Source organism: Anopheles merus, unplaced genomic scaffold (genome assembly GCF_017562075.2).
Source record: "Anopheles merus strain MAF unplaced genomic scaffold, AmerM5.1 LNR4000021, whole genome shotgun sequence".
Classification (NCBI taxonomy): domain Eukaryota; kingdom Metazoa; phylum Arthropoda; class Insecta; order Diptera; family Culicidae; genus Anopheles; species Anopheles merus.
In genome coordinates, this window is record NW_024427601.1 from 109,623 (window position 1) to 131,755 (window position 22,133).

Below are 22,133 nucleotides of genomic sequence, written 5' to 3' on the forward strand. Positions count from 1 at the left end.
ATTTGGAAGAAAGCAACGTTATGCGTATCTGCCCACTTTCGCCTTCACAACGCGCATAAATGCAGGCTCCATATGCTGCTTCCGATGCATCACAGAAGGTATGTAGCTGAATACGCGCACCAGGTAGAAGCGCATAACGACTAACCTTGAATTCAGAGATGAGTTGCCAATCCTGTTGTATTGCTTTCCATTTCTTACAGATAGTATCTGGAACATACTCGTCCCAACCAGCTTTCTGCAACCATAATTCCTGCATCATCATCTTGGCCCGAATGACAATCGGGGAGATCAGGCCCAGCGGATCGAACATGCGAGCTACGTTAGATAGAATGGATCGCTTTGTCGGAATGGACACATCACTGGATATTGCGGATTCGAAAGATAAAACGTCATGCTCTGGCTCCCATGAAACACCAAGAGCCTTTACCGTCTCGTGTGGTAAGAATTGCCGCGCTGACTGTGTGCCGATTTGATCCGCATTTAAACCGGCGAGCACCTCGAGCTGATTGGATGTCCACTTTCGCAGCTCGAAGCCGCCTTTGGCGAGCAATTGAGAAAGCTCGATTCGTAACTGGCGAGCATTTTCGATGGAATCAGCACCACCGATGAAATCGTCAACGTAGAAATTAGTTTTCAAAGCAGCTGAAGCATTGGGACAAGAGTCGCCCTCATCGTTTGCAAGCTGCAGCAATGTTCTGGTTGCTAAGAATGATGAGGGGGCTAAGCCATAGGTAACTGTATTCAGCTCAAAATATTCGATTGGCGAGTGAGGCGAAAATCGAAAGCAAATGCGTACAAATTTCCGGTCGTTAGGATGAAGCAATACTTGTCGATACATTTTCGCAATATCTCCAACAACGGCTACTTTATATGTGCGGAAGCGCAAAATTATGTCGAGCAGATCGTCCTGCACGACAGGACCGACACATAACGCATCGTTTAGCGAAAAGCCGGTGGACGTCTTAGCTGAACCATCAAATACCACGCGAACCTTTGTTGTGGAGCTAGCGGCTTTGAACACGGGATGGTGAGGCAGATAATACGCGCGTTCGTCGTCGGAGGGGTTTTTATGCGTGACATGTGCCCAAGCTCCAGATACTCACGCATAAAATCATGGTACGCCGCTTTTACCTTTTGATCTCGTTCTAACCTCCTTTCTAGCAAACTAAAACGCCTTAATGCTGCTGCCTTCGAAAGGCCAAGCTTATCATCGAAGTCTGCTTGTTTAGGTAAGCATACCAGATAACGACCAGCTTTGTCTCGCTGTGTTGTATCCTTGTAAAATTGCTCACATTTGCGATCCTCAGGAGAATAGCCATCGTTAACCTGTAGTTCTTCTACTTTCCAGAAACGCTCTATTGATTCTTCTAGTGAAACCATGCACACCACGGATGAAGTATGAAAAGTATTGGATGTTGCTGGCTGAGAGGTAGATGCGGATCCACTCACGACCCAGCCGAATACGCTCTCCATCAGGACTGGGAGATTTGATGACATTTTATATTGCGCCCCGCTTACAAAGAACGTGTGATAGTGCCGGGCACCGAGAATAATGTCGATCGGTGCCGACTTCTCGAAATGGGGGTCGGCGAACATAATATGTGGCGGTAATTTCCAGCCACTGGTGGACACATCATGTGCGGGCAAATCAGCAATAAGCTTCTCGACTATCAAAAACTCAACATTAATTGCATAAGGGCTCGTTCTGGAAGATACCGTGGTGCGCATCGATTTCCGCACCGGGGTGGCCGATTGACCAGCACCAATCAGTGTGATGTCGACCGTGCCCGATTTGATACCTAGCCGATTAGCAAAACGGCTACTCATCAAATCTGGCTGGGAGGCACTATCTAAAAGTGCGCGTGCAGGATGCATTATGCCATGCGCATCAACAATGTTTACCAGTGCAGTTTGAAGCAGAACTTGTTCCGTAGTTTGCCTCAATGCTGCTGCATAAGTGCGTTGCGTGTTTGCCGTGTGATCGTCTGTGTTGTGTGTGTTGTGTACGGAAGCATTTTGCGCAGCTGACGTGTTCGCAGTGGAAAATGTGCCGTAATTTTGTGAAGAGTGTAAAAGCGAGTGGTGTGTTGAATTGCAGTGTCTGCACTTGTATTGCGATGAGCAATCACGCACACGGTGATTGTCGCGCAAACAATTCAAGCACAATTTCAGTGTCATTGTGTTTCGGTACCGTTCCTCCGGTGACATTTGCATGAAACGCGGGCATTTCGATAAGTTGTGATCGGAGTGGCATAAAGGGCATGTGCGTGTGTCGTGTGATGTTGACGGAAAGCTTGCTAAGCGCATAGGCGGAGCATGTTTATGTGCATAGTGCGTTTGGTTCACGGTAGAGGGAGCTTCGGTAATGTTTACCTGTAAGGTTTCCAACACTCGCATACGGCGCTGTAAAAATGCGATTAATCCTTCGTAACTAGGATTTTGGCTAGTTGAGGCATTTTCCTCCCAATCTCTTAATGTGGAGGTAGGCAATTTTGTGCACATTAAGTGTTCTAACAAGCAGCTCCATGCCTCCGTTTTTTCGCCTAGATGATTGAGAGTTTTCTTGTGACGCTCGAACTCGTCCACAAGATGGTGAAGGGTTGATGCACTCTCCTTCTTAACGGTGGCCATACCAAAAAGTGCTTGAAGATGCCGTTTCTTTAATAAATACTCATTCGAGTATCTTTCGGTGAGCATTTGCCATGCTAGCTCGTAATTGGCTGCGCTAATCGTGATTGCTTCGATCACCTTTGCGGCCTCGCCTTTCACGGAAGCTCGTAAATAATGAAACTTTTGTATCGGTGGTAGTTCCATATTTTCGTGAATTAATCCCTCAAAAGTGTCCCTATACGTGAGCCATTGCATGTAATCACCATCGAACTCAGGAAGTGAGATGGTGGGAAGCTTTATACCTGCCAACGGGTTGGTGTTTGGCGTTGTGCTTGCGGATCGCGGAACGTGCACCCGTTTAGCCTTCAAATGGGCTTCAAGGCGTATCAAACGCGAGCCGAAATCGTCTCGTAACGCGGCATTGTGACTTATCACTTCCTCGGTGGCCGCTGCATCTTCCAATTTGGCCTGAATTGCTTCCAAATCAACGGAAAGCTTCTGGACCCTTGCAATGCGAATATTGATTTCGATTGCATCCCGTTCCGGGTCAAATTCGGCCAAAAACTTTTCGTGCTTAGCCAATACTGCTAGTAAAACTGTCCTTCTAGACGACAAAACGTTTATCGGACCAGTCATAGTGCGGTTTGACAAAAAACGCTAAATTTCGCGGACACAGTGAACTTGGTCGATTGTGAGGCGACTAAAGCACAGGCGACTAATTCGTCTTAATCCTGGTCACGGCACCAATGTTTAATCTCACTATTTCGGATAATTTATTTTCCGCGTTTCGGTGTAACGTTCAAACCATTAATATTTACCAGCAGTTATTCGTTGTGTAGCAAAATTGAAAGAGAGCTTTATTTACGACATTCACTGTTATTTATAAACTACTCGATCGAGCCGAACACTCGAAATTGAACGAAGACTGTTCGTGTTTCGTTAAGCACGATATGAAGTGACAGGGCTTGCCTGAACATCCTCCCCCCCCTTGACGAATGTCAACAATCCAAACAAAAACAATCAAAATAAACGGAAATTATGTGCATGTGCTCTCGTCGGCCTCTGCCACAGGTAAGATACAAATTTTTGTTATCGGACGAGTTACGATACCTTTTGATGTTTTCAGTGTTACTACCCGTGTCAGCTTGTCGTCTCCGGTGTGCACATGTACGATACGTGCGAGTGGCCAACGTGTTGGGGGGAGGAAATCGTCCTTCAGAATGACCAGTCTGCCAGGTAAGATGCTGTCGTTCCTCTTCGCCATGGTGTTATCGCGTTGCATCTCTTGCAGGTATTCCGTCGTCCAGTGTTTCCAGAAGCGTTGCACCATTACTTGCCACTTCTGCAAGTCGCTGAGGGTGCAGGAACGAAGGTGGGTGTAGTCCGGCTCGGGGACAGCATGCATCGATGTGCCCACGAGGAAATGCGCTGGGGTAAGTGCCGATATATCGTTAGGGTCGTCTGACATAGGTAGGAGAGGCCGCGAGTTCATCGCCGCCTCAATCTGGTGTAGGACCGTTGTGTAGCCTTCGTAGGATAGTCGCGTGCTGCCTAACTGCCGAAAAAGGTGTCGCTTGGCGGTCTTCACAGCTGCTTCCCACAATCCGCCGAAGTGTGGTGTCTTGGGAGGGGTGAAGTGCCAATTGATACCGCGGTTAGTGCAATCTGTCACAATTAGATGTAGCTGCTGTTCATCGCGAAACATTTCGAACAGCTCGTGAAGCTCCCTCGCCGCGCCTTCGAAGTTTTTCCCGTTGTCCGAGTGTATGTGTGCCGGTAAACCGCGTCGTGCTGTGAATCTGTGTAATGCAGCTAAAAAACCAGCAGTAGTTAGATCACTTACTAGCTCCAAGTGTACGGCCTTAGTGGAAAAACAAACAAACACGCAGAGGTAGCATTTTCCCGGAGCGGCTCGTTTATGGGCTGGCTTCAGGTATAATGGACCGGCGTAATCCACTCCGGTAACACTAAAAGGCCGGCTGGGAGTGATGCGCTGCGCTGGAAGCTGTCCAAGTTGTTGCTGTTCAAGTGTCGGTCGCTGTCGAATGCACCGAAAACAATTTTGCACAATGTGCTTAACAAGATGCCTTCCATCTAACGGCCAAAACTCTTCGCGAATTCGAGATAAGAGCAGCCTTCCTCCTCCATGACGAAGCTCCTCGTGTTGATACTTTGCGATCAATTGCGCGAACGGATGTTTCTTGGGAAGCAAAACAGGGTGCTTCGCTTGGTAGGGAAGTTGAGATAGCCGTAAACGCCCCCCTACACGGATAATCCCTTGTTCGTCAAGGAATGGACTTAGTGCACGTAAAGGTGATTGCTTCATCACTTCGTTTCCCTTTTTGAGCTGCCCGAGTTCAGCTGAAAATGCATCCTGCTGTGCTAGGCGGCTTAACACAGTGTTTGCTGCTTCCATGTACTCGGGTGTGACGATTAAAGGTGCGGGGTGCTGTGCTGCTGTTCGCTGAGTGCGTGCCTTTTCCTTAGCGTTACGTGTGAAGCGAATGCAGTATGATACGATACGCAGCAATCGCTTGTAGCTAGAACACAACGCAAACCAAGGGTGATTAGTGGTTGTGTGTACAACGGCAGCACTCACCTGGCGAATCTCTAGATTCGTTTCGTTGGCTGGTTCTGGGTTAGAGTTGGGCCAGATGGAAGCGGGCAAAGATAGCCAATCCGGACCGAAGCTCCACAGTTTGCTTTTCAGGAAATCAGCGGCTGACGTGCCTCGTGAAACCAGATCAGCAGGATTAGACGCGCCGGGTTGTATTGTATCCTGTTGTATTGCTTTCCATTTCTTACAGATAGTATCTGGAACATACTCGTCCCAACCAGCTTTCTGCAACCATAATTCCTGCATCATCATCTTGGCCCGAATGACAATCGGGGAGATCAGGCCCAGCGGATCGAACATGTGAGCTACGTTAGATAGAATGGATCGCTTTGTCGGAATGGACACATCACTGGATATTGCGGATTCGAAAGATAAAACGTCATGCTCTGGCTCCCATGAAACACCAAGAGCCTTTACCGTCTCGTGTGGTAAGAATTGCCGCGCTGACTGTGTGCCGATTTGATCCGCATTTAAACCGGCGAGCACCTCGAGCTGATTGGATGTCCACTTTCGCAGCTCGAAGCCGCCTTTGGCGAGCAATTGAGAAAGCTCGATTCGTAACTGGCGAGCATTTTCGATGGAATCAGCACCACCGATGAAATCGTCAACGTAGAAATTAGTTTTCAAAGCAGCTGAAGCATTGGGACAAGAGTCGCCCTCATCGTTTGCAAGCTGCAGCAATGTTCTGGTTGCTAAGAATGATGAGGGGGCTAAGCCATAGGTAACTGTATTCAGCTCAAAATATTCGATTGGCGAGTGAGGCGAAAATCGAAAGCAAATGCGTACAAATTTCCGGTCGTTAGGATGAAGCAATACTTGTCGATACATTTTCGCAATATCTCCAACAACGGCTACTTTATATGTGCGGAAGCGCAAAATTATGTCGAGCAGATCGTCCTGCACGACAGGACCGACACATAACGCATCGTTTAGCGAAAAGCCGGTGGACGTCTTAGCTGAACCATCAAATACCACGCGAACCTTTGTTGTGGAGCTAGCGGCTTTGAACACGGGATGGTGAGGCAGATAATACGCGCGTTCGTCGTCGGAGGGGTTTTTTATGCGTGACATGTGCCCAAGCTCCAGATACTCACGCATAAAATCATGGTACGCCGCTTTTACCTTTTGATCTCGTTCTAACCTCCTTTCTAGCAAACTAAAACGCCTTAATGCTGCTGCCTTCGAAAGGCCAAGCTTATCATCGAAGTCTGCTTGTTTAGGTAAGCATACCAGATAACGACCAGCTTTGTCTCGCTGTGTTGTATCCTTGTAAAATTGCTCACATTTGCGATCCTCAGGAGAATAGCCATCGTTAACCTGTAGTTCTTCTACTTTCCAGAAACGCTCTATTGATTCTTCTAGTGAAACCATGCACACCACGGATGAAGTATGAAAAGTATTGGATGTTGCTGGCTGAGAGGTAGATGCGGATCCACTCACGACCCAGCCGAATACGCTCTCCATCAGGACTGGGAGATTTGATGACATTTTATATTGCGCCCCGCTTACAAAGAACGTGTGATAGTGCCGGGCACCGAGAATAATGTCGATCGGTGCCGACTTCTCGAAATGGGGGTCGGCGAACATAATATGTGGCGGTAATTTCCAGCCACTGGTGGACACATCATGTGCGGGCAAATCAGCAATAAGCTTCTCGACTATCAAAAACTCAACATTAATTGCATAAGGGCTCGTTCTGGAAGATACCGTGGTGCGCATCGATTTCCGCACCGGGGTGGCCGATTGACCAGCACCAATCAGTGTGATGTCGACCGTGCCCGATTTGATACCTAGCCGATTAGCAAAACGGCTACTCATCAAATCTGGCTGGGAGGCACTATCTAAAAGTGCGCGTGCAGGATGCATTATGCCATGCGCATCAACAATGTTTACCAGTGCAGTTTGAAGCAGAACTTGTTCCGTAGTTTGCCTCAATGCTGCTGCATAAGTGCGTTGCGTGTTTGCCGTGTGATCGTCTGTGTTGTGTGTGTTGTGTACGGAAGCATTTTGCGCAGCTGACGTGTTCGCAGTGGAAAATGTGCCGTAATTTTGTGAAGAGTGTAAAAGCGAGTGGTGTGTTGAATTGCAGTGTCTGCACTTGTATTGCGATGAGCAATCACGCACACGGTGATTGTCGCGCAAACAATTCAAGCACAATTTCAGTGTCATTGTGTTTCGGTACCGTTCCTCCGGTGACATTTGCATGAAACGCGGGCATTTCGATAAGTTGTGATCGGAGTGGCATAAAGGGCATGTGCGTGTGTCGTGTGATGTTGACGGAAAGCTTGCTAAGCGCATAGGCGGAGCATGTTTATGTGCATAGTGCGTTTGGTTCACGGTAGAGGGAGCTTCGGTAATGTTTACCTGTAAGGTTTCCAACACTCGCATACGGCGCTGTAAAAATGCGATTAATCCTTCGTAACTAGGATTTTGGCTAGTTGAGGCATTTTCCTCCCAATCTCTTAATGTGGAGGTAGGCAATTTTGTGCACATTAAGTGTTCTAACAAGCAGCTCCATGCCTCCGTTTTTTCGCCTAGATGATTGAGAGTTTTCTTGTGACGCTCGAACTCGTCCACAAGATGGTGAAGGGTTGATGCACTCTCCTTCTTAACGGTGGCCATACCAAAAAGTGCTTGAAGATGCCGTTTCTTTAATAAATACTCATTCGAGTATCTTTCGGTGAGCATTTGCCATGCTAGCTCGTAATTGGCTGCGCTAATCGTGATTGCTTCGATCACCTTTGCGGCCTCGCCTTTCACGGAAGCTCGTAAATAATGAAACTTTTGTATCGGTGGTAGTTCCATATTTTCGTGAATTAATCCCTCAAAAGTGTCCCTATACGTGAGCCATTGCATGTAATCACCATCGAACTCAGGAAGTGAGATGGTGGGAAGCTTTATACCTGCCAACGGGTTGGTGTTTGGCGTTGTGCTTGCGGATCGCGGAACGTGCACCCGTTTAGCCTTCAAATGGGCTTCAAGGCGTATCAAACGCGAGCCGAAATCGTCTCGTAACGCGGCATTGTGACTTATCACTTCCTCGGTGGCCGCTGCATCTTCCAATTTGGCCTGAATTGCTTCCAAATCAACGGAAAGCTTCTGGACCCTTGCAATGCGAATATTGATTTCGATTGCATCCCGTTCCGGGTCAAATTCGGCCAAAAACTTTTCGTGCTTAGCCAATACTGCTAGTAAAACTGTCCTTCTGGACGACAAAACGTTTATCGGACCAGTCATAGTGCGGTTTGACAAAAAACGCTAAATTTCGCGGACACAGTGAACTTGGTCGATTGTGAGGCGACTAAAGCACAGGCGACTAATTCGTCTTAATCCTGGTCACGGCACCAATGTTTAATCTCACTATTTCGGATAATTTATTTTCCGCGTTTCGGTGTAACGTTCAAACCATTAATATTTACCAGCAGTTATTCGTTGTGTAGCAAAATTGAAAGAGAGCTTTATTTACGACATTCACTGTTATTTATAAACTACTCGATCGAGCCGAACACTCGAAATTGAACGAAGACTGTTCGTGTTTCGTTAAGCACGATATGAAGTGACAGGGCTTGCCTGAACATCCTCCCCCCCCTTGACGAATGTCAACAATCCAAACAAAAACAATCAAAATAAACGGAAATTATGTGCATGTGCTCTCGTCGGCCTCTGCCACAGGTAAGATACAAATTTTTGTTATCGGACGAGTTACGATACCTTTTGATGTTTTCAGTGTTACTACCCGTGTCAGCTTGTCGTCTCCGGTGTGCACATGTACGATACGTGCGAGTGGCCAACGTGTTGGGGGGAGGAAATCGTCCTTCAGAATGACCAGTCTGCCAGGTAAGATGCTGTCGTTCCTCTTCGCCATGGTGTTATCGCGTTGCATCTCTTGCAGGTATTCCGTCGTCCAGTGTTTCCAGAAGCGTTGCACCATTACTTGCCACTTCTGCAAGTCGCTGAGGGTGCAGGAACGAAGGTGGGTGTAGTCCGGCTCGGGGACAGCATGCATCGATGTGCCCACGAGGAAATGCGCTGGGGTAAGTGCCGATATATCGTTAGGGTCGTCTGACATAGGTAGGAGAGGCCGCGAGTTCATCGCCGCCTCAATCTGGTGTAGGACCGTTGTGTAGCCTTCGTAGGATAGTCGCGTGCTGCCTAACTGCCGAAAAAGGTGTCGCTTGGCGGTCTTCACAGCTGCTTCCCACAATCCGCCGAAGTGTGGTGTCTTGGGAGGGGTGAAGTGCCAATTGATACCGCGGTTAGTGCAATCTGTCACAATTAGATGTAGCTGCTGTTCATCGCGAAACATTTCGAACAGCTCGTGAAGCTCCCTCGCCGCGCCTTCGAAGTTTTTCCCGTTGTCCGAGTGTATGTGTGCCGGTAAACCGCGTCGTGCTGTGAATCTGTGTAATGCAGCTAAAAAACCAGCAGTAGTTAGATCACTTACTAGCTCCAAGTGTACGGCCTTAGTGGAAAAACAAACAAACACGCAGAGGTAGCATTTTCCCGGAGCGGCTCGTTTATGGGCTGGCTTCAGGTATAATGGACCGGCGTAATCCACTCCGGTAACACTAAAAGGCCGGCTGGGAGTGATGCGCTGCGCTGGAAGCTGTCCAAGTTGTTGCTGTTCAAGTGTCGGTCGCTGTCGAATGCACCGAAAACAATTTTGCACAATGTGCTTAACAAGATGCCTTCCATCTAACGGCCAAAACTCTTCGCGAATTCGAGATAAGAGCAGCCTTCCTCCTCCATGACGAAGCTCCTCGTGTTGATACTTTGCGATCAATTGCGCGAACGGATGTTTCTTGGGAAGCAAAACAGGGTGCTTCGCTTGGTAGGGAAGTTGAGATAGCCGTAAACGCCCCCCTACACGGATAATCCCTTGTTCGTCAAGGAATGGACTTAGTGCACGTAAAGGTGATTGCTTCATCACTTCGTTTCCCTTTTTGAGCTGCCCGAGTTCAGCTGAAAATGCATCCTGCTGTGCTAGGCGGCTTAACACAGTGTTTGCTGCTTCCATGTACTCGGGTGTGACGATTAAAGGTGCGGGGTGCTGTGCTGCTGTTCGCTGAGTGCGTGCCTTTTCCTTAGCGTTACGTGTGAAGCGAATGCAGTATGATACGATACGCAGCAATCGCTTGTAGCTAGAACACAACGCAAACCAAGGGTGATTAGTGGTTGTGTGTACAACGGCAGCACTCACCTGGCGAATCTCTAGATTCGTTTCGTTGGCTGGTTCTGGGTTAGAGTTGGGCCAGATGGAAGCGGGCAAAGATAGCCAATCCGGACCGAAGCTCCACAGTTTGCTTTTCAGGAAATCAGCGGCTGACGTGCCTCGTGAAACCAGATCAGCAGGATTAGACGCGCCGGGTTGTATTGTATCCTGTTGTATTGCTTTCCATTTCTTACAGATAGTATCTGGAACATACTCGTCCCAACCAGCTTTCTGCAACCATAATTCCTGCATCATCATCTTGGCCCGAATGACAATCGGGGAGATCAGGCCCAGCGGATCGAACATGTGAGCTACGTTAGATAGAATGGATCGCTTTGTCGGAATGGACACATCACTGGATATTGCGGATTCGAAAGATAAAACGTCATGCTCTGGCTCCCATGAAACACCAAGAGCCTTTACCGTCTCGTGTGGTAAGAATTGCCGCGCTGACTGTGTGCCGATTTGATCCGCATTTAAACCGGCGAGCACCTCGAGCTGATTGGATGTCCACTTTCGCAGCTCGAAGCCGCCTTTGGCGAGCAATTGAGAAAGCTCGATTCGTAACTGGCGAGCATTTTCGATGGAATCAGCACCACCGATGAAATCGTCAACGTAGAAATTAGTTTTCAAAGCAGCTGAAGCATTGGGACAAGAGTCGCCCTCATCGTTTGCAAGCTGCAGCAATGTTCTGGTTGCTAAGAATGATGAGGGGGCTAAGCCATAGGTAACTGTATTCAGCTCAAAATATTCGATTGGCGAGTGAGGCGAAAATCGAAAGCAAATGCGTACAAATTTCCGGTCGTTAGGATGAAGCAATACTTGTCGATACATTTTCGCAATATCTCCAACAACGGCTACTTTATATGTGCGGAAGCGCAAAATTATGTCGAGCAGATCGTCCTGCACGACAGGACCGACACATAACGCATCGTTTAGCGAAAAGCCGGTGGACGTCTTAGCTGAACCATCAAATACCACGCGAACCTTTGTTGTGGAGCTAGCGGCTTTGAACACGGGATGGTGAGGCAGATAATACGCGCGTTCGTCGTCGGAGGGGTTTTTTATGCGTGACATGTGCCCAAGCTCCAGATACTCACGCATAAAATCATGGTACGCCGCTTTTACCTTTTGATCTCGTTCTAAGCTCCTTTCTAGCAAACTAAAACGCCTTAATGCTGCTGCCTTCGAAAGGCCAAGCTTATCATCGAAGTCTGCTTGTTTAGGTAAGCATACCAGATAACGACCAGCTTTGTCTCGCTGTGTTGTATCCTTGTAAAATTGCTCACATTTGCGATCCTCAGGAGAATAGCCATCGTTAACCTGTAGTTCTTCTACTTTCCAGAAACGCTCTATTGATTCTTCTAGTGAAACCATGCACACCACGGATGAAGTATGAAAAGTATTGGATGTTGCTGGCTGAGAGGTAGATGCGGATCCACTCACGACCCAGCCGAATACGCTCTCCATCAGGACTGGGAGATTTGATGACATTTTATATTGCGCCCCGCTTACAAAGAACGTGTGATAGTGCCGGGCACCGAGAATAATGTCGATCGGTGCCGACTTCTCGAAATGGGGGTCGGCGAACATAATATGTGGCGGTAATTTCCAGCCACTGGTGGACACATCATGTGCGGGCAAATCAGCAATAAGCTTCTCGACTATCAAAAACTCAACATTAATTGCATAAGGGCTCGTTCTGGAAGATACCGTGGTGCGCATCGATTTCCGCACCGGGGTGGCCGATTGACCAGCACCAATCAGTGTGATGTCGACCGTGCCCGATTTGATACCTAGCCGATTAGCAAAACGGCTACTCATCAAATCTGGCTGGGAGGCACTATCTAAAAGTGCGCGTGCAGGATGCATTATGCCATGCGCATCAACAATGTTTACCAGTGCAGTTTGAAGCAGAACTTGTTCCGTAGTTTGCCTCAATGCTGCTGCATAAGTGCGTTGCGTGTTTGCCGTGTGATCGTCTGTGTTGTGTGTGTTGTGTACGGAAGCATTTTGCGCAGCTGACGTGTTCGCAGTGGAAAATGTGCCGTAATTTTGTGAAGAGTGTAAAAGCGAGTGGTGTGTTGAATTGCAGTGTCTGCACTTGTATTGCGATGAGCAATCACGCACACGGTGATTGTCGCGCAAACAATTCAAGCACAATTTCAGTGTCATTGTGTTTCGGTACCGTTCCTCCGGTGACATTTGCATGAAACGCGGGCATTTCGATAAGTTGTGATCGGAGTGGCATAAAGGGCATGTGCGTGTGTCGTGTGATGTTGACGGAAAGCTTGCTAAGCGCATAGGCGGAGCATGTTTATGTGCATAGTGCGTTTGGTTCACGGTAGAGGGAGCTTCGGTAATGTTTACCTGTAAGGTTTCCAACACTCGCATACGGCGCTGTAAAAATGCGATTAATCCTTCGTAACTAGGATTTTGGCTAGTTGAGGCATTTTCCTCCCAATCTCTTAATGTGGAGGTAGGCAATTTTGTGCACATTAAGTGTTCTAACAAGCAGCTCCATGCCTCCGTTTTTTCGCCTAGATGATTGAGAGTTTTCTTGTGACGCTCGAACTCGTCCACAAGATGGTGAAGGGTTGATGCACTCTCCTTCTTAACGGTGGCCATACCAAAAAGTGCTTGAAGATGCCGTTTCTTTAATAAATACTCATTCGAGTATCTTTCGGTGAGCATTTGCCATGCTAGCTCGTAATTGGCTGCGCTAATCGTGATTGCTTCGATCACCTTTGCGGCCTCGCCTTTCACGGAAGCTCGTAAATAATGAAACTTTTGTATCGGTGGTAGTTCCATATTTTCGTGAATTAATCCCTCAAAAGTGTCCCTATACGTGAGCCATTGCATGTAATCACCATCGAACTCAGGAAGTGAGATGGTGGGAAGCTTTATACCTGCCAACGGGTTGGTGTTTGGCGTTGTGCTTGCGGATCGCGGAACGTGCACCCGTTTAGCCTTCAAATGGGCTTCAAGGCGTATCAAACGCGAGCCGAAATCGTCTCGTAACGCGGCATTGTGACTTATCACTTCCTCGGTGGCCGCTGCATCTTCCAATTTGGCCTGAATTGCTTCCAAATCAACGGAAAGCTTCTGGACCCTTGCAATGCGAATATTGATTTCGATTGCATCCCGTTCCGGGTCAAATTCGGCCAAAAACTTTTCGTGCTTAGCCAATACTGCTAGTAAAACTGTCCTTCTGGACGACAAAACGTTTATCGGACCAGTCATAGTGCGGTTTGACAAAAAACGCTAAATTTCGCGGACACAGTGAACTTGGTCGATTGTGAGGCGACTAAAGCACAGGCGACTAATTCGTCTTAATCCTGGTCACGGCACCAATGTTTAATCTCACTATTTCGGATAATTTATTTTCCGCGTTTCGGTGTAACGTTCAAACCATTAATATTTACCAGCAGTTATTCGTTGTGTAGCAAAATTGAAAGAGAGCTTTATTTACGACATTCACTGTTATTTATAAACTACTCGATCGAGCCGAACACTCGAAATTGAACGAAGATTGTTCGTGTTTCGTTAAGCACGATATGAAGTGACAGGGCTTGCCTGAACATACGTTTACCCTTATATTTCCCGATCACAGTATTTTTTTTTAATTTTCACGTTCGATAAAACATAACTAAACAGAAAAACATGAAATAAATATCATAGCATATTAACATTTTTCGTTATTCTATTCCAATTTGATCTCATTTGGTAATAATAAAGTATATACACGTGTTTAAAAAAAAGCAATACATCTCTCATCGCCTAGTATGACATACACTCTTTCGCTCGTCTTTCATGTTAATGCGTTCATGTGCATGCTTAAGTTTACGCTTAAAAAATTCATGTACATAATTCATGTCCACTTCGATTCCCAAATGGTTAGTGGCGACAGCTTTCATAAGCCGCAATACATTAATGTATCGTTCGAAAGGAATTTTTGTTCCAGCCGAACTGTCCCAGCTGCACGTAGCAAAGAATTTTTTTTCAAATAAAATATTTATAGCCTGGTGTAGCCTATTGTTAGCATCTTGACGGTCGATCTCAGAATCAATTTTGTGTAGATAAGAATAGAAAAAAAATTCATCAGCTCCTAATCTTTGTTCAACGTCATCGAACTCTTGAAGGCTCGATACAACAGTGAGTTGAAAGGCTTGATTATTTCTGCGCGTTCCTTGCATTGGTTGTACAGTATCGGACAGAATGATAGGACCCTAGTGTTTTTAACGCAGCATGCACCCGTTTGGACAGGTTTGTGTGTGTGTGTGTGTGTGTGTGTGTGTGTGTGTGTGTGTGTGTGTGTGTGTGTGTGTGTGTGTGTGTGTGTGTGTGTGTGTGTGTGTGTGTGTGTGTGTGTGTGTGTGTGTGTGTGTGAGTGCGCGGGTTTTTGTCTGAAGAAACGTAGCTGGACTTGGTTTCATATTGCGTTGAAAACATTCTTATTATGTGTGTTATCATGTGAAACAACGTGCGTTCACACTTGGATAAAAGCTAAAGTTTGCATCGATGGCAGCGAATGTTCTTCGAACGAGAACGCAGGTGTGCTGTTTCATGAATGTGATTGCGACAGCGGTGCGTTTCCATTTCGCACAAAATCAATGAACTCGGCATTCCCTCACAGGTGTTTCGCCAGTGCACGCCATTGAAAGGCCTGCGTGCATCTCTGCGTTGAACGTTGTGTGCGCATGGGAAAATTTGTGTGTGCATTGAGCAAGCGCGCAGGTGTTCTTTTGAATGGGCGTTTTGTTTCATGAGCGCGGCAGTATTCTGTTCGGTTTTGAATGGGTAGATGCTCACTCGCTTACTCATAGATAGTTTTTATCCATACGCTTTTTTGCTGCTCGACAACGATGTGATGCATCGCGTATAAAAGCAGAACGCAAGCAGTGCACGGCATCAGTCGTGTCCAAGTTTTTAACCAGTGTGTTCTTGACGGTCTAAGCAAGCAATTTTTATTACAATGGGTCGCGGTAAACATTGTACCGATTATCAGCGCCATATCATTAAGCGAATGGCGGCTGCTGGCATTAAGCGCAGAACGATCGAGTTCGTGATGGAACGATCGCGCACCTTTGTGGCAAACGCGCTTCGGACAACCGAAACGCGCAAGTCACCCGGACGTCCTCGGAAGACCACGGCGGAGGAAGACCGTAAGATCGTGAACATATCGAAGAAACATCCGTTTAGCTCGGCACCAGAGATCCGAGGCAGACTGAAATTGGCGGTGACGCCGAGAACAGTTCAGCGAAGATTGGTCAGTGCCGGGCTACTCGCGCGAGTGCCACGCAAAGTGCCCAATTTAACACCTGCGCATAAAAACGCACGGGTGTTATTTGCAATTGAGCACATGTTCTTCGATGAGGAGGATTGGCGCAGGGTTTTGTGGTCAGACGAGTCGAAATTCAATCGACAGGGGTCGGACGGACGCAGGTTGGTTCGGCGCCCTGTTAATTGTGCTCTTGATCCGAAGTACTGCTTCAAAACTTTCAAGCATGGCGGTGGTAGTCTCATGGTGTGGGGATGCTTCTCCTACTATGGGATGGGTCCGTTGGTTCGAATCCACGGTAATTTAAATCGGTTTGGGTATCGAGACATTCTTGATACTCATTTGCTATCACATGCTAGGAAAAACCTTCCTCGGTCTTGGATGTTTATGCAAGACAACGATTCTAAGCATACTTCCGGGACTGTCCAAACTTGGCTTGCTGACAACAATGTCAAAACAATGAAGTGGCCTGCCCTTAGCCCGGATCTCAATCCCATTGAGAACCTCTGGGCAATATTCAAGAAGAGGCTGGGTAAACAAATACCGGAAGATCTGGATCAACTCTTCGATCACATGCAAGAGGTGTGGAGAAAGATTCCACCTGAAACGATCCAGAAACTGGTGATGTCGATGCGTCAACGCATGATAAATGTCATCGTGGGCGACGGCAATAAGATCAAGAACTGAGCTTATTGCATTTTTGAATAGGGATCACTGCTCGCGAGGGCGGTGGTCCTGCTAATTACAACAAAAACCTAACCCAAAACACAAAAAAACTACTAACAAATCTATCCGAAACGACATACTTGTGAAACAGACACACACACCAATACACATTCAAACATACATACACACACACATGCACACACACATACACACACACACACACACACACACACACACACACACATACACACATGCACACACACACAAACACAAACACTCACAAACCACACATAAACCTGTCCCAACGGGTGCATGCTGCGTTGAAAACACTAGGGTCCTTTCATTCTGTCCGATACTGTACGATGGAAAGTATGTCCATCGTATAAACCAAAATTTGTGCGTTACGAGCATCCAACCTAATGAGCGTATTCCGGCAGCGCACGCAACAATTATGTCCATGGCACTCGGAGGGCAATGGCATACTTGGGGAATCCAAACTCCCTGCAACTGTGTCACGCAAAAGCACAGCTGAAGCCAACGGTTGCTGTCGCCCGACAATACCAGTCGGTTCTGGTTGTGCAGCAGACACCGTCGGCTCGTTCTCGTTAAAACAAGCCGATGTGTTTTGCAATTGTGAATCAGCCGCATCAACACTCATATCATCTGACACGAGTGAGTCGAGCAGCTGTGCCACAACTGCATCATCACCACCGGAAGCCGCCGCTTGCAACGACGAATGGGCAGTTGAGCTCGGCTGCAGCTCCCCGATGCGCCGAGCGATTCCGGGCGGTCGAGCCGCAACAGCAACACGACCACCAGCAGCCGCTTGCACCGTTGAACGTGCAGCCGAACTCGGCTGTTGTCCGTCGTTGCGTCGAGCGATACCGGGTGGCCGTGTCACACTAGCAACTCCACCACCGGAAGCCGCTTGCAACGACGAATGGACAGCTGAACTCGGCTGTTGTCCTTCGATGAGTCGAACGGTACCGTGTGGCCGTGTCACAACAGCAACACCACCACCGGAAGCCGCTTGCACCGTTGAACATCTAGCTGAGTTCGGCTGTAGTCCGTCGTTGCGCCGAGCGATACCGGGTGGCTGTGTCACACTAGCAACACCACCACCAGAAACCGCTTGCACCGTTGAACGTGCAGCTGAACTCGGCTGTTGTCCGTCGTTGCGCCGAGCGATTCCGGGCGGCCGTGCCCCAACAGCAACGCCACCACCGGAAGCCGCTTGCAACGACGAATGGACAGCTGAACTCGGCTGTTGTCCGTCGATGCGTCGAACGGTTCTGGGCGGCCGTGCACCAACAACAACACTTCCACCGGCAGCCGCTTGCAACGACGAATAGGCAGCTGAACTCGGCTGCAGATAACCGATGTGTCGAGCGATTCCGGGCGGCCGTGCCCCAACAGCAACGCCACCACCAGAAGCCGCTTGCACCGTTGAACGTGCAGCTGAACTCGGCTGTTGTCCGTCGATGCGTCGAACGGTACCGGGCGGCCGCATCACAGTAGCAACACGACCACCAGCAGCCGCTTGCACCGTTGAACGTGCAGCTGAACTCGGCTGTTGTCCGTCGATGCGTCGAACTGTACCGGGCGGCCGTGCACCAACAACAACACTTCCACCGGCAGCCGCTTGCAACGACGAATAGGCAGCTGAACTCGGCTGCAGATCACCGATGTGTCGAGCGATTCCGGGCGGCCGTGCCCCAACAGCAACGCCACCACCAGAAGCCGCTTGCACCGTTGAACGTGCAGCTGAACTCGGCTGTTGTCCGTCGATGCGTCGAACGGTACCGGGCGGCCGCATCACAGTAGCAACACGACCACCAGCAGCCGCTTGCACCGTTGAACGTGCAGCCGAACTCGGCTGTTGTCCGTCGTTGCGTCGAGCGATACCGGGTGGCCATGTCACAGTAGCGACGCCACCACCAGAAACCGCTTGCATCGGAGAATATACAACTGAACTCGGCTGCTGGTCCCCAATGCGTCGAACAGTTCCGGACGGCAGTGTCACAACAGTAACACCACCACCAGCAGCTACTTGCAACGGCGAATATGCTACTGAAGTCGGTTGCTGCTCACCAAGGCGTCGGACGATTTCAAACGGCAGTGTCACAACCGTATCACAACCACCAGCAGTCGCTTGCACCGTTGGACTTGCAGCCGTACTCGGCTGTTGTCCATCGTTGCGTTGCTCTGTTCCGGTTGGCCGTGTCACAAGAGCAACACTACCACCGAATGCAGCCGACACCGTTGATGAAGCAGATGCCGTGGCTAGTTGTCCCTCTTCAAAACGCGTAACTGCTCGCACATCTATACAAGCCGGGATCCGGCCTAAACAAAACAACAGTTCATCCCGGTCTCCTTCAACTAGACGCGCTTCGTTCCCCGGTGAAGACATGATGTTTTTGCTGCACATAAACACAAAAAGGTATTAATTTTATGGTTGTTTAACTTTTTATCACAATTACTTACACTTTCTATCTTTTTATTTCAGTAATACCCTGTAAACTGTAACATATATCGATTTATAACACTGTCCTAATGCTGTTGTAAACGTTTTGAAGCAGGTTTTGTGAATGATGCGCTGTCAGCCTAATAAAAAATGGATGTGTAAAAATGACACGCACACTATTACCTTAGCATGCGGCTCGAAAGAACACGAACACATTGACAACTGCAGAGCTCACCGTGCGTTGCGGGTGGGGTGGGGGAGGGCTCGCGTGAGTGGGTAACTCATTGGTCGAAGGGACACTGTATTTCGACAGCGTCACTCAAATCACTCAAAAAATACACTCATTTTGCCGGACGGGTACTGAGAAGAACAAGGTAGCTCGCGAGCGCCCCTTTTCTTCTCACTACGTATTTTGTCCAGGCAGCGCGCTCGCGAGCTAGCTTAATCCTCTCACTATGCATGTTGGCGCTCGCGAGCTAGGCTGTTTTTTATGAATGGATTTTGGACCAACAGGTCACTCATGAGCTACCCTGATCTTCTCGCTACGTATTTTGGATGGGCAGGGCGCTCACGAGCTAGGCTGTTTTTTATGCATGGATTTTGGATAGGCAGTGCGCTCGCGAGCTAGGCTGTTTTTTTATGCATGGATTTTGGATAGGCAGTGCGCTCGCGAGCTAGGCTGTTTTTTTATGCATGGATTTTAAGCATCCAGGCCGCTCGCGAGCTACCCTGATCTTCTCGCTACATATTTTTGATAGACAGTGCGATAGCGTGCTAGGTTGATTGTAAGCCGCTGATAAACAGCTGATTTAAAAAAGCAAGGTATATTTCGACGTACACAAAATGGATTTATAGTAGTTATAATAATTATCACCTAACCTGAATTGTTTCGCTGTGTTCGCTGTAGGAAACCAGTTATTACGATAAATAATATAAGTCGTTTTGTAACAAAAAAAGGGTTTTAATTGCCTCACGCTATGTTTTTTTTATACAGGAGGACGGCTTTGCCTTATTGCTTAAATACTTACTATTATAATGATTTTTGTAACATTCGTTCACAGAGTGACATTTTGTTTTTTCTTCCTGCCTGATTATAGCCATTGTCTAAAAAGATCATTATTTCATTTATGAACAAATGCCACGGATGAAAAAAATGAGGAGCACAATTAATGAGATGAAAACTCATTAGTGGTTGTTGTGCTCCCATCGAAGATGTAAAATATGTGTATTTTGTGTATTGATTTTTTCTCACCATTAACTATATACTCTATTATTCGAGAACAATCTGCATTAATTAAGTAATACCTCACGAAAGATATTACCTATATATCCTGTCCAATTGCTAATATATGGCTAGCGCGAGCGGACGAATCACCGCTCGCTCGTGATTCGCAGTAAGCAAAAGAGCCAGCTCGCTCGAATCGTCGCAAAGAATCATTTTGCCCATGTCTAGTCTGCACTCTTCAGCTGCTACGAGAGGATGTGATCATTTCCTTCACAGCAGCGTCTATCTTTGAACATTTGTGACACTAATTTCTCCTTCGTGATTTGTGAACATTTTTTTCGGTCAAGTCGTGGACATAACGCATGGTGTTTGCATTTATATTTATTTATTATATTTGAATTATATTTTATTATGGCATCAATTATGGGATTATGGTAACGGGATTAGGAACAGACAACACTTGAAGGCTAGACTACAAACAAGGAAATAGATGAGGATTAGATGAACTACATAAAGAATTATAGCATGTACAAATGAACTCAAACGGACAAGTGAATACACATTAGCAAAGTGAAAGTTCAACCGCCTACACGATATTTCATCATATTCCCAAAATATCACAATTTTCCTCTCATTTCACACCCGATGTAATTTTTCTACATTTGGTCTTTCGAACCGCATTGTGAAAGGAAGGTACACGTGCAGTGAAAATTTGTGTACGGACACTACGTGGCCTTAATTTTGGGAAAACGGCACTCCGTGACCGTTTGTGTGAACCAAAGTGTGGACTTATTCGTTTGCTATCCGTTGTGTTGCGCAAATCACCACGTGGGTTGCCCCGCTATCACGGGCAAATTAGACATTAGTGTGCTGTGATTCTTGTTTCGTTTTTTCCGTGTTGGTAAAAACTTTTCATGCGTTATGCTAGTTATTATAGTTCGTGAGAAAAGTGACACCGACCGTTGGAATCATTGCGAAAACCGCCATCCTAATGCTAATCAAGCTCGCGCCAATCGTGAACGTCTTTGCGTACAATTTTCGTGCAAGCTGTGCAAAGTTAGTGAACTTTCGCGCCAATTTTTAAAATAAAAATGGAGAAGAAGTTGAAATAGGCTCAACTGAAAAGGCATCAAGCGGTCGAATTGGTGAAGAGTATTGAACAGTTTACGACCGGTTATATCGAGGAAAATGCCAGTGAAATAACAGTGTGTTTGGAACAATCAGAAAGGTATTATGAGGCCTTCTTACATGCAAATGCGAAAGTAATGGAACTCGATGAGGAGGCCACCGATGCGAGTGTAGGTGAGCGATGTGATATGAATACACGGTATCGTCGTGTTAAGGGCTTTCTTCTACGAAAGCAACCACCTCCTCCGGCCGCGGAAAATATATCGTGTGAGTCGATGCTCGACATTCAATAGTTCGGGACGATTAGGTGCAGTGAATTTGCGGCTTCCAAAAATCGAATTGCTTTCGATCTCGATGACCACAACAACCAAAGTGCGTATTGTTTTTGATGCATCCTGCAAAACAACATCTGGCTACTCGCTAAACGACACGCTGCTGATTGGTCCAACAGTGCAGGATGATCTGCTTACAATCATCCTACGCTTTCGAAAACACGCTGTCGTAATAGTGGCAGACTTAGAGAAAATGTACCTGCAGATTCTTCATTGTGAAAACGATCGAAATCTATTGCGCATACGTTACCGTGAATGTCCCTCCGATCCCATTTCAACGTTTGAGTTGCAAACGGTGACCTACGGTACTGCAACAGCACCATTTATAGCCACTCGGACGCTACAACAAATTGTGCACGATCAGAAACAAGAATACCCTTTGGCAGTCGACTCAGTGCTACATGATTTTTACGTGGATGATTTGTTGACTGGAGCAGACGATGTAGCAGAGGCTATTGGAATGCGAACGCCAATTTTGCAAATGCTTGAATCGGCAGGTCTCCCCTTGAAGAAGTGGACATCTAACGTCTCCGAACGTCTTCTAGACTGGCAAGAAGATCAAGCGATTTCAACATTGGGCTTGGCTTAAGAACGCCGT

The 22,133-nt window shown here is 47.4% G+C and overlaps 2 protein-coding genes across 2 annotated transcripts; both read left to right on the plus strand.

Annotated features, from left to right (window-relative positions):
- Positions 1-1,056, plus strand: LOC121601049. The gene is made up of 2 exons (XM_041929851.1): positions 1-98; positions 201-1,056. Exons 1-2 carry the CDS (start codon positions 60-62, stop codon positions 471-473), a joined length of 312 nt encoding a protein of 103 aa, XP_041785785.1. The 5' UTR covers positions 1-59; the 3' UTR covers positions 474-1,056.
- Positions 1,057-16,677: 15,621 nt separating this feature from the next.
- On the plus strand, positions 16,678-19,077 carry LOC121601048. Its single transcript, XM_041929850.1, has 2 exons — positions 16,678-18,826; positions 18,893-19,077. The coding sequence occupies exon 1, from the start codon at positions 16,806-16,808 to the stop codon at positions 17,736-17,738; it is 933 nt and encodes a 310-aa protein (XP_041785784.1). The 5' UTR covers positions 16,678-16,805; the 3' UTR covers positions 17,739-18,826; positions 18,893-19,077.
- The last annotated feature ends 3,056 nt before the right edge of the window (positions 19,078-22,133 follow it).

Excerpts from the sequence above, each read along its gene's own strand:
- LOC121601049 (XM_041929851.1), top strand. The coding sequence starts at position 60 with ATGCAGGCTCCATATGCTGCTTCCGATGCATCACAGAAG. Across the intron at positions 99-200 it reads CTTCCGATGCATCACAGAAG|ATAGTATCTGGAACATACTC; the intron begins GTATGTAGCTGA and ends CATTTCTTACAG.
- LOC121601048 (XM_041929850.1), top strand. The coding sequence starts at position 16,806 with ATGAGCGTATTCCGGCAGCGCACGCAACAATTATGTCCATGGCACTCG.